This window comes from Accipiter gentilis, chromosome 18 (genome assembly GCF_929443795.1).
Source record: "Accipiter gentilis chromosome 18, bAccGen1.1, whole genome shotgun sequence".
Lineage (NCBI taxonomy): Eukaryota > Metazoa > Chordata > Aves > Accipitriformes > Accipitridae > Astur > Astur gentilis.
In genome coordinates, this window is record NC_064897.1 from 8286718 (window position 1) to 8303378 (window position 16661).

The window sequence follows — 16661 nt, forward strand, 5'->3', positions numbered from 1 at the left end:
GCTAGCCCAGTCCTCCCCTGCCACCCTCCTGTCACTCGTGAATCGCAGGTCTTCCTGGGAGGTCATTATTTTTTCTAGAGATACAGAAAATTATCTTCAGCATTTTTTTTCCATGGATAGCTGGGCTAGATTTTCCTGACAGTTGATAGCTGCTGAGCACAGGGATAACTCTTCCCAGCCCGTGAGATTTCTGCTGAGAACACATCTTCTCACTGTGCATGTGCCATGACTTGCTGGTGGAGAATTACCATCTCCAAGTAAAATAGTAAGATGGCTGACTTAAGAACTGTGATAAATCATCTCATAAGCAAAGAAGAATTTGTTTGCTAGAGCCATTTAACTCGGTAATGGGAATAACTGAAATTAAATACATTAAAAATTACACATCTAGGTAAAAAAGATTAGGAAAATTTCTTTTTCATTGAATTTCTGACTTTTGCATAGATTCATCAGGCACTGACTGTACATCATGTTTTGGTTGAAAAGATGGAGCACTCAGAGCATGGGAGACTCCGGGCAGCAGCTTCATGTGCAAGCAGTCAAGTCTGCCTTTAGATGGTATTTGTAGAACAAAAGTGGCTGTGGCCCAAATGACCCATTGAACTGCCTCTGACAGTGCCCCATCGTTCTTCAGGACTAAACCACACAATGCAGGTTATTGCACAACACTATCCCCTGGAATCGATGCTCCTTCCTGGCTAATGCTGCGGTGTCCCTGTCTCGCACCCTTACAATGAAAACGGCCTCAGCCCCCGGGACTGTCGATGTTGCTCCTATCTACACAGGCCTGACCCTGCTCTGACTGATGAGCTCTTGGCCTTTGCAGTCTCGATCTATCAGCACGTTCCACCGACTGTGTGAGCAGATTACGACATATGCCATCGACTTTTTGCAATTCGGTTTGTTCTTCCCTTTCCTTACAGTACCGGAGTCCACAGACAGGCTTCCCCATCTTCAATAGCACTTATCCCATACACAGATTTATTTCCCCTGCCATTCCAACCTGAACTGTCATGGTGCTGAGTTGCTGGTCTCTTATCCCATACACAGATTTATTTCCCCTGCCATTCCAACCTGAATTGTCACGGTGCTGCGTTGCTGGTCTCTGGACGTTGCCTTCTCTTGGAAGCTGGGGAAATGGTTTTAAATACAGCTCCAGCTAGGTCTGTTTCTCATGAAGTTGGACTAGCCAGGGTCCCATTTTAAAAGCATGATCTACAGTTTGTGGCCGATTCTCATAGACTCTTCTGACCTGGAGCGGGAGTTAGATGGCCTGCAGTCACTTCCCACACAGTGGTTCTTCTCGCTCGTTTTGCTGTCGCGGCTCCAGAGTACTGGTCAGTGTTGCCAGTCTGAAGGCTGCTGTTTCAAGGCCGGTGCTCCGATGCCTGGTCCCCAGTTTGAAGTGGTACCTCACTTTGCTGGGCGTACGGAGCTGGAGCTCCCTGCGAGGGAAGGTGGCCACACCGAGGGCTTTCTGCCGCGCCTGGAAAGCAAGGGTTGTTCCACCTTCCCACCTCTCCTTCTCCTCTTTGTTCTCTGCCTCTGTTTTCCTCATCTCTCCTCTTTCTTCTCTGTTCATTGGTTCACCTTGCAGCAAGAAACACGGCGAGGAGGACGGTGGGGCGGCAGGAAGGGTGCCCGATGTGGCACTGCCAATTGGGGCTGGGGGCCGTGCTCGGCCCACGCCAGCTCTCCTTTTCTCTTGCCCTCCAGTTCTCACGCGCTGTGGCTCCCTCAGCTGCCAAGCTCGGGATTTTCTGAAGGGAAGGACGTGCCGGTCAGAGCAGGGAGGGGAGAACGGCACCTCAGGTCGACTCGTGCGCTGTGGGGACAGCAACCGCGTGTCTTGAGGTGGCAGCCCCTGGTTGCAGCAGCAAGGCGAGGAGGATGGGGAATGCTGCAGGAAAGCAGGGGGAGGTTGGTGGAAGCAGCTGCCAAGTCGCCTGGCAGCTCCGTGTTGCCTGGATCTTGTCCACGAGAACCCACAGCCTGAACAAAACGTGCTGTCATCGGGCCTCTCGGCTTGGAGGGGTCCCTCAAAGAGCGTGCTGCTGGTGGGGTGGGGGCTTGTCCTTCGCAGGGGGGACCGGTGCCTGCAACCCATCCAGAAAGAGCACCTCTATCACATAAAGAATAGCTGGGTTGAAACCAAGAGGGATTTTAGTTTAACATTTTTAAAAAGTTGGGGTTTTTTTTAAAAAAAAGGTTTTAAAGATGCACGATCCCATCACATTTACTCTTGGCACCACATGGTCTGACATTGTTTGACAGGGTGCATTTGTCCAGTTGTGAACAGCCCCTTGACTGGGGCACACAAAATCTGAATTCTATTTCTGGATCTCCTCTTCACCTCCTGGTCTTTGATCTTCAGCATATTGCTTTGTTTCTGTCTGTTCCCTGCCATTCTTAGCCCTTGTAATGTAGCAAGCTGGCATAAACTCCCACAAAATAAAAAGCTGGAGTTTAGTCCATTAAAAAAAAAGCTATTAAAAAAGTGTGTGAAACATCATGAGTGAATTTGATTGTCTACTTTTGTTATTAGTGTAAATTATTTTTTTCAAACAAAAATGTTTTCAATAATATAAATTATGTCAGTTAAAATGCAAGCTGTATGTACTTGTTGCTACTATGTTGAAGTATAGGAAAAAACTGAATTGGTGAAAGTCGTCAGTAGAGCAAAGCTCCATTTAATGAATAAATTATCTTTCAGAATGCTGTTTGGGGCATTTTACTAAGATTGCAATTTCCATACAAATACAGCTTGTCACAAAGTAGACATTAACAAAAAAAATGTAATAAATAAACATATGTAATTCAGTGTGTCTAAATAATAAGTAATGTGAGAACTCACCTGCTTAAATCTAAGAATAAATGTGCATGAAGCTGTGCATTTTTAAAAATAAATGTCCTTACTGAGATAGTATACCTTCCCAGTTACGATCATAGATAAAATTATGTCGAAAGTTAGCAAGCAGAGCTAACTTCAAAGCTCATCAGATTGCTCAGAGCCTTGTCCAGCTGAATTTTGAAAAAACTGGCAAGGATGGAGAACCCACAACCTGTTCCAGTGCTGCACCACGCTGAAGATGGAGAATATTTTCCTGATGTCAGATCAGAAATTCCTTTGTTGCAGCTTTCGTCTGTTGCCTCTATTCTTTTTTGCTGTGCACCTCTGAGCAGACTCTGTCTCCATCTCCCCTACAATACTGTTGCAGGCGATTGAAGAAAATAGCGAGAAGAAACATTTAATTCATACAAAGCCTGAGTTTTATTGCAAACCAAGGAATTTTAATTATTACAATTAATTATCTTCCTTTGGGGAAACTGTTAAAAAATGCAAAACATGATGAAAATCAATGATTCAATTAAAGGATTTGCACTCCATGTCCCCGAAGCAGGAGACTTTGCCTGTGCTCATGCAGCATCTACTTGTGCACTACCTTCTCAGCCTGAGGCCACTTTCGCTTTCTCTGCCTCGGGTTTGGTAGCCTTGGGTTTCACAGTTTTACCCTTAGCTGGATCTTTGCCTTTTTTGGTCTGTCAGCTCTCATATTCTCTAAGCTCTTGATTGCTTTCTTGGCCATGGTGGCTGCCAGTTTCTTGGCTTTCCTTGGGATTTCCTTCACAGACACATATAATCTGGGCTTCTTGGCAGTGCCAGTCAAGGGCCAGGTGGTTCTTGGCCTTTGCTGCCTTCTTGGCACCTTCCTCTTGGCTTGTTGTTGAGTTTAAAGGAGCTAGAAGTACCAAGCCCTCTTGTGCTGCCCTTGCCCAGGCTCCTGAGCCCCAGCCTGGTGCAGCTGTTGTCCTTCTGTACCGCGTAGACTCCAGTGGTGAGAGAAAGTTCTTCTGTGCTTCTTGGAGACAGTCATCGCCCTCATAATCAGCCCTCCTGGAGGCTGGGAACTTGCAGGATTTGGATCCTCCCACCACCTTCTCTGGTGTCTTAGCCTATGCCTTAGAAGCTGGAGCAGCAGTCGCACGTGCAGCAGCAGCAATTGCTTCAAACATGACGGCCAGGACAGCCTGCCAACGTGATGTCTTGGCCAAGGTTTTGGTTTCACACTGATGCATGTGTCAGCATGCCACCTCTTGTACGGGGTGCCTTGTACCTACAAAGCCTTTCCATGCTGAAGGCATTCCTGTGGGGCTTACTGCTCTGGCTCTTCCCTTGTAGCACCAAAGTCAGCTGGTGTTAGAAGGCACCCACTGGAAAATGCTTACACCTCACTATGTCTCTTGCCTGGGTCCCAAGTAGCACAGACCAGCCAGAGCAAGCTGCGTTGGCCATTATTATGGATTAGCAAATGAAACCTGTTTTCTTCCACAGCCTAGGCTTAGCCTCCAGCCTGGTCCTTGCTGTGGAGGAAGGGTTCAAAAGAGTTGCTTTTCTGCCTGGTGCAGTGTGAATGTAGTCAGAGACTCTCCACACCATGGTCGCAAAGAATTTTCTCATCAGCTCTGCTTGAGCACAGCACCATCATTACACCATTTCTCTTGGCTCCCTTGTCCCTCAGCTGGTATCTTTGTAGTTTCCCTTTGCTTTAATTTAGGAAAGGTGTCTGAACTCTTCATAGTCTCTGCAAGCCCCTTTGCCATTGCTGTTCCCTGAGAGTCCCCAGGGGCACTGCTTCAGGGTAGATTTTTGCCTCTCCAATCTGTGAGCTTTTTGGTCTCATTATCAGTTTGCCAAACTGGGATGGGAGCAAGCTAGCCACCTGCAAGTAAATGTGCCTGTGCCCTACCCTACCTGTACCTGCACGGAAATGATAGAAGAGATGAGTGGACAGGGTGTGCCCTCATTGAGTACAGACCAGGCAAAGGGAAATTAACTGGTTGTGCGTGTGAATGCAAGAGCTGTGTGTTTTAGTGAGATATATTTGTTTGGGGGACACATCTGAGTGGGAAGCAGAAGCAATGCTACAAGCATTGTCTAAAACCAGCGGGCACCAGTGAATTAAAATTTCTGATAATAGTAATTCATAATCAGTAGTTTCCCAGGGTCTTTGTTTCCCCTTCAGATTCTTCCTCTTCTTTCTCTCCTCTGCTTTCCAGGAGCTTCTACCTGCCTTTTCATCCAAGCAGAACCCATGCTTTTGGCTGGAACATGAAAGGCTATTTTTAAACTCCATGACATTAGCTGGGAAGTCCTCCTCAGACTCTTGGATACCATCCCCTGCCCAGGCAGCTAGATCAAGTGTGTCACAACTCTGACTTTGCTCCTTACAGCAGAAACTTGGGAGCCTCCCATGCTGTCATGGCCAAAGAAATAACTGATGCTAACAGTTAGCACAGCCAGGCATGGCAGTGCACTAGCAAGGAAGGAAGACAGCAGAGATACCACAGCAAAGGAGATGATCCTCATCATGCAATAAGAATCACTTTTCACCCCCTTCTCCCTCACTGAATTGGCCTCAGGATGGGTCCCCATTCCACCCCCACTGCCAAGAGCACTGGGCCCCCTGGAAGAGGATCAGGGTGTGGGGGGCAGACCCTAATTCTACTGTCCAACACTTTGGTGTTAGGGAGTTAGAGGTTAGTGGTGGCATCCCACAAACCCTCTGGATGTGCCCAGTGATGAGAGCATAGGAGCAGCTCTGAACTCGGGGGGGCGAGGAAGACAAGAAGTAGCAAGGCTATCTTGAATCTTCTGAAAATGCTTGCTTTGTTCATAAGAAAACTTTGTAAGATGCAAGAACACTGCTCATGAGGACCTCCAGCCATGGAAAGCTTGTACAACTGCTGGGAACTCAACACATGACTGCAAGCCAAGGACCATGCAACATGCTGCTCTTTAGCGAGCTCCCAAGCAGTTCTGTCCCAGGGTCTCCAGCAAAGGACGTCTCCAAAGACAACAGGGAAATTAAAATCAGGATTTACCACCCAGGCCCCAGGTGCAAGTTCTTTTTGCACTCAGTAGCACGAGCTGCAGCAACTGCACAAACAGGAGCTAATAACAGGCGACTTTGGTCTGTGAAACCATAACCACAGCTAGAAGGTGAGTTTCATTGTGAAAAACTGCGGTGCAAAACTGGGTTTCTCCCCACGACTAGCAGATGATTGCAGAGATACGGAGCTAGAGACTTCCATTGAGGAGGGGGCAGATGTGATTGGGAGCAGGGTCTGGGGTGCCCAGACCAGCGGGCTGAGCTGTAGGAGGATGGAGGAACACTGGAACGCAGCCTGCAGCTCCCTGTGCAAAATGAATGTGTTCTCCGGGTCTGCGCAGCTCGGAGCCAGAAGCCAAGTCGGACGGGCAGGGTGTGCTGGAGGCTGGAGCTGCGTGCGCTGCAGTGGGAAGCAGCAAGGTGCAAGCAGCTCTGGTGGGTGCTTCCCCACCCCCAGCTCTCAGCATGGGGAAGGGCATTCTGCTTTGATCGAAGACTGTGTTTTTCTTAGTGTGAATGAGATAAGCTGCCAACCATGCCACGGCCTCAGGCTAGAGAAGAGGCTTGAAGACATTTAGTGCAAGTACTTGGATTTTGGTCACATTTCTTACCCGCGTTCATGATGGGGAAGCCATTCACTAGGTCTCGAGCTTCTCAACCCAACCCAGCCCCTTTCCTCCCTTCCTGCTGGCGATCCCAGCAGGTGTCAGTCACTGGTAGCAAGGGATGGAACTGCTGCTGCCTGGAGACATAGTGGGGAGGAATTAACACAGGCAGGGAGAGAAAAAATTGTGGGGTCACAGAGGCAGGATTAAGGGTCATAAGTTTCTATAAGGAGCCCCAGGCTGGGCTAGCAGAGAGCTGCGGGGCAGGAATGAGAGGCACTCACAGGACTGCGGTTGAAAAATGTGTACTCAATTCAATAGTTTCGCCCTCATTTGCCTCATCCTCCAGCACCAAAACAAGCTCAACAGTGGAATAAAATAAACCATGAGTCAAGTCTCCAGGTAAAGGTTTTGCAGTGCAAGACTGGAAAGCCAAATTACTAGTAAAATGCATAATAACGTATAATCTTAGTGCACACCCAGCACCCAGATGCCCTTGGTTATGCATCACTGGCATCATCTACAATTCTGCAGCGTGCAGCAGTCCAGGCAGCACAGCGCAGGCATCCAGGATTCATAAACCCACGCTCCCAGCGGCACTCCCACGCATCCTGAACCCCTGCCTTCTCTCCTTCCCACTTCCCTCTCATGACCTGGGATCCCTGTTCCCGTCCATCGTTAGATGCAGCCTCAGTGACACCCACCCCACAGTGTTTTAGATTTGCGTTAGCGACCCACCCCCCCCCCCCCCCCCCCCCCCCACCTCCCTCCTGGTGATGTCCACCCCAGGCAGACCTCATAGACATCCTCACAGCCTTCGTACATCTCCGCGGTGCTCCGTATTCCGCACCACGGAGGCAGTGCTTTGTCATGCAACTGCTGAAACCTTGTCCCCCGGCATGGCATCCACAGCTGTGTCACAAGATGAGTTGACAGCTCTGGGGACAAGGTCCTTTGCCCCATGTCCTAGACAGCAAGCTGCCTCTACATCTAGTGTGGATTTTTCTTACGCCCAGGACTGGAGTAATGAGAGTGGTCTGCCTGGCAGAGGTGCCTGAGCGAGTGCGTTACCTATGTGTTGGGTCTGTCATTCAAAACAGGGTGATGAATCTTTGTGGAATGAACACAGAATATAATGTAACGTGCTTATAATAAATAAATGCTTTAATATATGCTTATGCTTAATATATGTTTATATTAAATAAGCATATCACATTATATGTGCTTATAATAAATAAGCGCATCGGCTTATTTATTTGCCTGTGTCTAACTGCAAGGAGCTCTACCGTTCCCCTGCTCGAGGTCTCTGTGCAAGTCAGTGTCTGTGGTACATCAGCACTTGTTGAGCAGAGAAAGTTCTTCTGCTTGAGGTTTTTGCTTGAGGCGAGGGGAAGCAGGTGTCTGCGTTTCTTGTGTTCAGCACGAGAATCAACCAACTGGTGATGTCGGCGCTTGTTTCAAAATGCGATTTCTGAGCAAAGGGTGAATGGAAAAAATAAATATGTATTTATATCAGTACACACCAACACATGACTTCCTGTTGACTAAACAAGCAACCTCTCCTCTGCTTTGGGGCTAGGTAATTACTTTTAATTATTCACCACATTTTTGCTCTCTGATTTCTTATCAGCTTGCTTTCTGAATCTTCAGTAACAGTAACGGTGATATTCCTCTTCCTCCCCTGCACGGCTCTTCAGCCTGCTGTTATTTGTTGTTCTCACTTCAAGACATGGAATAGAGCCCCACGCACAAGAAACCTGAAGGGACGCTAGAACATCCTTCTGTGATCCTGATAAGCTGGAGCAGTGTCTCTTGCTAGCTAACACTCCAAAACCACCAGCACAGGGACCCTTCCTAGCCTTCCCCATGAGCCTGTAACTTTGACCCGGGCTTTGATCAGAAACAGATGGAGTCATCTTCAGTAAAATTGTTTTTCTCTCCCCTCCCCAGTCCCTTCTCCAAGTAAGTTTGCATTGAGAAGAAAGGAAGGAAAGCCAGAGTGTTCAGCATCTCTCCTCAGGTGTATTAGCTCCCAGCCAAAAGGGTCCCCACCATACGTTAAAGATTTGGCAATTTACAGCCAGGGAGGAAGCTGGACTAGCAGCTAGATCAGGCATCAACCACCTTTCCATGGTTTTCCAGACTATTTTCTTTTTAACCAGAGCAGAGGTGACATCTGCTAAGGAGCAAGATCTTGCCTTGGCAAAGAGACTGCAGCTCCTGCTTTAGGCAGAACTGCAGAGGAGCTGAGGGTCCCTCTCGAGATGTCACCCTAGACTTGCTATCAGACACTAAACACACATCCACACCAAGACGCTTCTGCTCTGGGGATTAGAGGTAGAGGCAGAGAATCACTGCCACTGACTTTGTGCAGTCGCACCTGCAGTGTGAGGGAAGTTACCGGTGTAAATGAAGGGTGTTAGAAAGCCTACATCGGTATTTAGACCTGAAAGCCCTGCCAAAGAGTCACATAAATATAGTTCATCTGTTCGTTCATTCTTTCTTTCTTTTTTATCTCTGCGGAGAGCAAAGAGGCTTTCAACATTTAAGGAAAAGAGCTGACGTTTTAAACATGGAGGAATGAATTCCACTTACAGGCAGGACCAGAGAAAGGATCTAGTTAAACATTTTATGAGCCTTGACATGTTAAACCATTGTGAAAATGATTACACACAAATTTAATTTATGGGGAAGAACAGGCTGGCCATGAAGGTATTTCTTGACTCCTTTCAGAGCAGAAAATGTTATGTAAAATTTTCTGCAAGCTTTTGGCTATGGAAATTAGGAGCCAGAACAAGAATAAAGCTGAAACTACCTTAATTATCTGATGAAACACAAACAGTTGTGATCTCTAAGAGGCAGATTTCCCGGGGCGTGTTGCTATTTTTTTCTTTTTTTTATGTCCTGTGTAACAAACATCCTCCTTGCATTGTTAAAAGAAAAATCTAGTATGAAAGGGGGACAAAACGCCTCTTGGTCTGACCTAGGAGATTTGTCACAAGGTGCTGCTAGGGCAAAGGCTGAAAGGGGACAGCTGTGTCATCAGCAGGAGTCTCCTCTTTGACTCTGTTGGGTAGGACAGGGATTGGCAAGGATTGCAGCCTCTTCTAGCTTTGGTCAAAAGCTAGGAGCCAGATCCTCAAAGAGGGTAATTGCCACAACTCTCGAGACCAATGCAGCTGCCCAAATGTGGGCTGGTTGAGTGTGCGCCCTACCCAGACGTTTCCCCAGGGAGCAGGACAGCCCAGCCCTGGACGCCCCAGGAATGCTTCTCCTTTTCCTGAAGCGTGCCATGCCAGCCGCTCTCAAAGACAAAAACTCTCAAAGTGCTGGGCTAGAGAGTCGTCTGCTCTGTTCTGGCAACTCATCTCTCCTTTTCATGGTTTTGCATATACTGGTTTCACACAGCCCTAGCGTGCTGAAAGCCAGTAAAATTAATAAGGAAAGTAAATCAAGCGGAGAAAAAACGAAGAACTACCCTAGCGTGAGGTAAACAAAAGCCCTTTTTCTCAGCCGTCGCGCTGACCGTGCCCCGCTTGAGGAAGAAACGGAGCAGAATATCCCCCGGCCGCCTCCTCAGTACCCTGCCCGGCCGAAGCGGCTGCCCCGTGCCGTGCCCTCGAGCCCTGCGGAGGGGACGGGTGCCTGGGCAGGTGCTGCGGGGCCGCGGTGGAGCAGAGCCCGGGAGGCAGGGAGCCGTGCTGGCCGAGCGGAGACTGCGCATCCTGAGCGTGAACCCGGGCATGACGGCATGCAACGGCACGCCGGCTGGGCGCAGCCGTCGGGCAGAGGGGTCCCGGCAGCCACCCTGCCGCCGGCGGATCGCGGCACCGGTGCCGCCCGGAATGGCAGGATCTGGCCCTGAGCCATTCCCCACCCGTGCTTTGTGTACAGCTTTGCAAACGCAGGTCTGCCACCGCTCCCGGCGTGTCGACGCGGCTCGGGCGCCCGCGGCCGTGTTCAGGTGCCAAAGCGGGGCCAGGTGCTCCCCGTCAAACCCCGGGCTCTCTCCGGAGCTGGGTCCCTCTCACTCTCCTCTTCGGCTTCGGTGTTGCCCCGTGCTGCCCAGAAGGGGGACGCGGAGGAGCGGGGGGGAAGCCTGCCAACAATTCGGTGTTTCCCGAGCTCCTTCTGCGCCGGGGCAAGGCACGGTCACCATCTTCACGGCACAGCTGCGTGACCCGAGGCCCGGAGGGATAGTGTGGTTTTGCCCACATTCACGTTAGTGGTACACAAGCTCTCAGGCCTCCCTCTAACCACTAGACAATGCTTCCTGCCTCATTATGTTATTGATATTAATTCAGAATAATTTTGCAGGCGGGGAGGGCCCAATGGGGACTGCGGCGGGGGGAGGCGACCAATGGGTGCTGAGCATCTTTCAGAACTGATGCCCCTTCGCATCTCAACCCTTTGCTCTCCAGCTCCTGAGACCTTTCTAACTCCTCCCTCAACCACACCCCGACGAAAGCCAGCCGGGGTAGATAGGGGTGAATGGGGAGGGGACGCACGGGGCAGTCCACCTTTCTGCACATCAAGTCAGAGGGCTGCACAGACGGAGCCTGCAAGACAACCTCCCTGCAATCCCATCACCTGAGAGACACCCTGGCAGTCATGGACAGGTAAAATGAGTGCCTCCGGCTTCTTGCTCGTCTAAGAAACAAGGGCCTTTCTCTTAGAATTAACCTGCTCTCTGTTTGGTGCTCACCGTCCCTTTCCCTTTCTCCATCTGACTCAGTCATCTAACTCCCCACCCCGTCCTGCTCTTGCACCTTGCATCTCTGTGTCTCCGTCATTCTTTCTCTTTGACTATCTGCCACCCTGTACTCTTTTCCCTTTCTGTCATTTCTCCTTCTCGTGACTATTCTCTGTTCCTTTTCATAGTTTTTCTTTTCTAGAAACAAAAAAACATAACAGAAAGATGAACATTCAGATGCTATCCGCCGCTTAAGCACCTCAATCCCTGCCCACTCTTCTCTCCTCATCCACTTACTCTTTCTGTTGCACCAGATTTCCGTCTTACTGTGTTTCTGCTGCTCACACCCTTGTGCTCCTAAGCGCAGACTGTTCCAGCATTGGATTCCTCTACTTGCACTGCAATTACTCTGCGAGCTAATTATCACTAATCACTCCTCACAACTGCATATCATTCACACACTCAGGGGCCTTCACTCTGACTTGAGGATTGGCTTCATGAATCTTTATTTGAGGAGGTGGTCTCTGTTCAATCCACTTCTTCAGTGCCCGGGTATAATCACAGCTCCTGTGGCATTCCTGCTTTCCCTTGAGCTATGCTATAGCTATAGGAGTTGCGGATGTATCCAGCAGTTTGTACCTAACTGCACATCTGCTCAGTTGCTCCCCACAACATCTGTTTATTCATTATTCTTCTTTTACCAGCCACATGCTGAAATCCTCCCTCGCAAAAAAAAACCCTGGGACGGTGAACTCCAGAGAGAAGGGAAAACAGGAACTGTGATTCAAAATTGTCTTCACTTTGTTCTGAAAAATAACCCCAGTGATCATAATTTTATTTTTCTGGGTTTTGGGGTCATTCCTTGTTCTTCACCCTTATGTGCATCCATGTGCTGCTCCACAGGGGCAAAACCATTTAATAGCGAAAAATGGGAAGAAGTGAGAAAAGGGACAGTTAGAAGAAGAATCAGAAACGTTCTGAAAGCAAGCATTTTTGCCCCAAAATTCACAAAAAAAAAGAAAAGGGAAAGTCTGTTTTCCCTAAAGTTTCTGATGTGCTGAAAAGCATTTTTCCATGTGGGCTTTGATGCAACATCAAAATAATTGTCACTGTTTTTCACCTGGCTTATATGGTCCTTCAACAAGCGTCTGCATTTTTCCCAATTCCTCTGCTCTGTTTTCTGCTGTTGTGGCACAGTCCAGGTAAGAGCTTTCCAAGCCTCTGGCCTATCATACCTGCTCATTTCCCATGCGATCGTCTGGGCTATCCTCTCTGGACAACCTGAGGATGTGTCACACATAGAAGGGGTGTCCACTCTCCAGCACCTCTGTTAGGGGGGAGAGTCTTCCCCCCATCCCTGCAATAGCACACATCTAACAGGGGGAAGCCTGAGGTGAACCCCTGGATGACAGTTTTGTGAAGGGACCAACATATGTGTGTGTTAGGGAATATATATGTTTGTACAAAGGCGGGGAAATAGGGTGAATCTAAGGTGGTAGGAAGTGGGGCGGCTCGAAGTGTGAGAAATAAATCAAAACTGAGGTTGAAGAACCTACAGTGGGTATGGGAAACACGCACCCAGCAGGAACTGCCAGAGAAAGGGGAGATGAAATGCAGCGGGACCAGTTTGTGCTCTTCTCCTGACACAACCTGCAAGCCCAGCGGTGCGGGACTGCGGCAGCGCTTCCAGGACAGGCCTCCAAGAACTGCCTGAGGCTGTTGCTGGGCTGAATAAAATGCTCGGTAGGAATGCTTTGCCCTCTGAGTGTGTGCAGGACTCTGCAGAGCCCCGTCTTCTCTACGGACCTTCTCCTAGCAGGAGACGTGCCGTAACTCCCATGGGATCTACTTCTCTAGGAGTATGACTGTATAAAGCACGGCATAACTGAGTCTGTGTGTGCTCACTCTTTCTGTGCGAGCAGGACAGGTATTTTTTTGCACCGCAGGCTGAGGGTGACACAGCAGGAAAGAGGATGTGTGCCGGTGGCTTGCCTATCTGTAGGACGATCAGAGTAGCACGGGTGCTTGAGGGAAGAGCGTGCCTCTCTGGCAATGATGCAGCGTGAGGTGCAATAGGGAGTGCTACAGGAGAGCAAAGCACGTGCGCTGGGTAGCAGAAGGCAAGAGGATGTGCATGGCTGTATGAATGAGTCCTGAGCACCTGTGGTGCAGCAGCCATGAGTGAGGGTGCACGAAGGACTCCTGGAGGAGCAGAGGCTGGAGATTAAGTGCTCTGCAGTGCTCAGGCTTTATGGTGACATTAGCAAACAGCTGAAGGGTGTTTGTATAAAAAAACCTTTTCCTTTCTCGGACTCTCAGATTTAAAACGGATTTAAATTCCTAACAAACCCAATTCCTCTTTCCTACACCTCACTGGAGACCCCCCAAAAAACCCAGCTCAATATCACTTAAAACTGTCCCCATCTCCCTGCTGAACATCAGCCTGTCAGAGGGAAAAGATGACAAAGGATGTGATTATTTTTAACCCATTCGCTTCTGTTTTGCATTGCTGTGGGGGAGGTGAGTATCTCACCTCAATGAACACAGCTGTTCTCAGCTGCCCGTGTACCTCCACTTGGCAGCGAGGCTGTTAGATACGACTCATGACTACCTTACCCTCCCCGTGCTCCTGCTGCCTCCCCAGCAGGATCTCTGGGCATGGGAGCAGGCTGGTCTAATGTGGGAATGGCACTTGTGCTTGCAGAGCTGTCGGCATGTCTACCCCATTACGTATTGGGTCAGCTAGCGTATGGCACCTTACCCGAACCCCCAGCCCCGCACACTTTCAACCATGCTCTTCTTTTGGGCAATGCTGGGAAGAAACTCTGTCCAGTCTTCTCTAAAGAGGCTCTAATTTGATCCATCCCTTGCCCCAGTGGCTTTTCAGGGTTTCATACAGCAAAAATAATATTTCTTGATGACTGAACTTCAGACGCTCTCATCTTCCCAGTTCTTCTCAGATGCCTTCATCCTTCTCCCTCACTGGTGTCCATCTTTTGGATATCTGCAGATATTTTCACACTCTACCCAGCCATAGTTGCTGTTTGACTAATCACTACTAATTCATTTACTGTTTCCACTCACAAGGTCACTTGCCTCATCCCCACAGTCAAGTCTGCACCCTTTCCCTAACACATTGCATGCAAATTACCGATGCTCGTCTTGTACTGAGAGGCCTGGACACAAGGAGGATATTTTTGGTGCTAAGACCTCAACAAAGACATGGCCAAATGCTGGCTCCAGGGTGGGGCTAATGTAAACTCTCTCTTGTCTTCTCCTGCAGCCTCCTGATGAAGAGGAAACTCTTCCTCTACAACTTCAAGAACCTGCGCTGGGCCAAGGGCCGGCGTGAAACCTACCTCTGCTATGTTGTAAAGCGCCGTGACAGCGCTACATCGTGCTCCCTGGACTTCGGATACCTGCGCAATAAGGTACGGGAACGCCTTGGCATCCTGTTCTTACATCCATGCTGAGGTGCCTGCAGCTTCAGATCGCCTTGGGCAGCAGGGAAAAGAGGGCTGCGGCAGCAGCGCAGGCACTGGCACACGTGTCCACGAGCATGGACGCTGCACTGGGGCATACTGGTTGGGGGGTGCGGCCTCCAGGTAAACCTGTACTTTATGCTACCCGCAAGTGTGTTACCAGCAAGACACCCATACTCTCTGCTGCTTTACCAGTCTACCTACTTTTCCGCCCAGCTCCCACCCGTTCCTCTTGTACGTCCCCACGCATCGGTGTGCTCCTGTGCTTTCCTAGCCAGTCTTCTGCTTCCGTACCGCTGCGCCTTCTCCCTCAACGCGCTGACCCTGGGACCTACCCCCATCTTGTTTCTCCTCCCCTCACACCCCATCCAGCCCACACCTCCCTCCTCGCCCCTCGTACGCCCCGCTCCCTACGCCCCACCTCACACCTTGCCCCTCTCCCTCTTTCACCAAGATGGGCTGTCACGTGGAGGTGCTCTTCCTGCGCTACATCTCAGCCTGGGACCTGGACCCGGGCCGCTGCTACCGTATCACCTGGTTCACCTCCTGGAGCCCCTGCTACGACTGCGCCCGGCACGTGGCCGACTTTCTGCGCGCCTACCCCAACCTGACCCTCCGCATCTTCACCGCCCGCCTCTACTTCTGTGAGGACCGCAAGGCAGAGCCGGAGGGGCTGAGGCGCCTGCACAGGGCCGGGGCCCAGATTGCCATCATGACCTTCAAAGGTGAGATGTGCAGGCGGGAGAGAGGTGATGGAAAGTTACGGGGGGTTAGGGAGACCCAGGAGGGCGGGAGGAGCTAGGACAAGGAGCCAGAGCAGAGGGTGGCGGGATGCGATGATGTGGTGATCCTAGGAGAGGTCAGTGTCCTCTCTGGGGCAGTCCTGAGCACTCTGTAACTCCCTTGCGCCTCGCACAGATTACTTCTACTGCTGGAACACGTTTGTGGAGAACAGGGAAAAGACATTCAAAGCCTGGGAAGGGCTGCATGAAAACGCTGTCCATCTGTCCAGGAAACTTCGACGGATCCTCCTGGTGAGGGCCAATTCTACTTCACTTCCAGTGCCTCCTACCCTCAGCTTCTTCCTCTCTTCCTCACTATAGTTCCTTTCTGCTCTTGCTGCCCATCTCTGCCATCTGCCATTTCATTCACTCCTGTGTCTTCACCTTCTATGCCCCTCGTGCCTCTGTCCCCCAACTTCCTTGATGTCTCCTCTCCTCATTCGCTTCCCCTTCTTCCACCTCTCATCCCATTTCCTGCCATTCCTTCCTCCTTCCCCACCTTCATAGGTTCCTGCTCACTTGACAACTGACCTACCATTTGTATTTTGTCCTGCAGCCGCTGTACGAAGTAGATGATTTACGAGACGCCTTTAAAACTCTGGGACTTTGAAGTGAAAGTCATCAGCAATCAGAAGACTTCACCAACACTTGTTGTTTTCCAACTCTCTCCCTTACAACAGATCTCTCTCCTCTTCCCTCTACATCTCTCTTCCTTCCAGCCCTGTGTCTAGAGATAAGACTATCCTTACTTTTTCATTTCCAAGGAGAATTAGGCTGATCTTCTGAAGACACATTCCCCAGACTCACACCTCATCCATTGCTAGCTGGGAAGAGCCAGGACTGCAGTGACATTGCCAAAGAGCGATTTGCCCTCCCTTAGTCCCTGCAGAGCTAATTTAGGTGATCCACTAAATGGAGACCTGCGTTTAGCCTTGCTCAGGTGGGAGCAGACAGCCTACAAAGCTGGTCGTGCAACTGTGTTCTCACTGGCACCGCAATGATCTGCACATTTCATGAGGGCTTCGGCGAGCAAGTCTCTTGGCTCTTAGAGCTGCACTACACTGAGCTGCTCTGTGTCCTCCCCTGTGAAACGGTTTATTTGTCCTTCCAGATGTGGGTAGAAACTTGAAAACCATCACCATTTAAGTGGTAAAGCCTATGTCCTAACAGCAGAATTGGCCAGTTATTGGAAAGCTTGACTGAGAGTA

The 16661-nt window shown here is 49.9% G+C and overlaps 1 protein-coding gene across 1 annotated transcript; it reads left to right on the plus strand.

The window, feature by feature from the left end:
- The first annotated feature begins 218 nt into the window (after window positions 1–218).
- On the plus strand, window positions 219–16063 carry AICDA (activation induced cytidine deaminase). Its single transcript, XM_049822282.1, has 7 exons — window positions 219–257; window positions 827–899; window positions 10010–10460; window positions 14464–14620; window positions 15126–15396; window positions 15590–15705; window positions 16010–16063. The coding sequence occupies exons 1-7, from the start codon at window positions 219–221 to the stop codon at window positions 16061–16063; spliced, it is 1161 nt and encodes a 386-aa protein (XP_049678239.1).
- The last annotated feature ends 598 nt before the right edge of the window (window positions 16064–16661 follow it).

Coding starts and splice junctions, on each gene's coding strand:
- AICDA (XM_049822282.1), top strand. CDS start 219: ATGTGCCATGACTTGCTGGTGGAGAATTACCATCTCCAA. Junction 258..826: donor TGGAGAATTACCATCTCCAA/GTAAAATAGTAA, acceptor TGGCCTTTGCAG/TCTCGATCTATCAGCACGTT. Junction 900..10,009: donor CATCGACTTTTTGCAATTCG/GTTTGTTCTTCC, acceptor CCTTTTTCTCAG/CCGTCGCGCTGACCGTGCCC.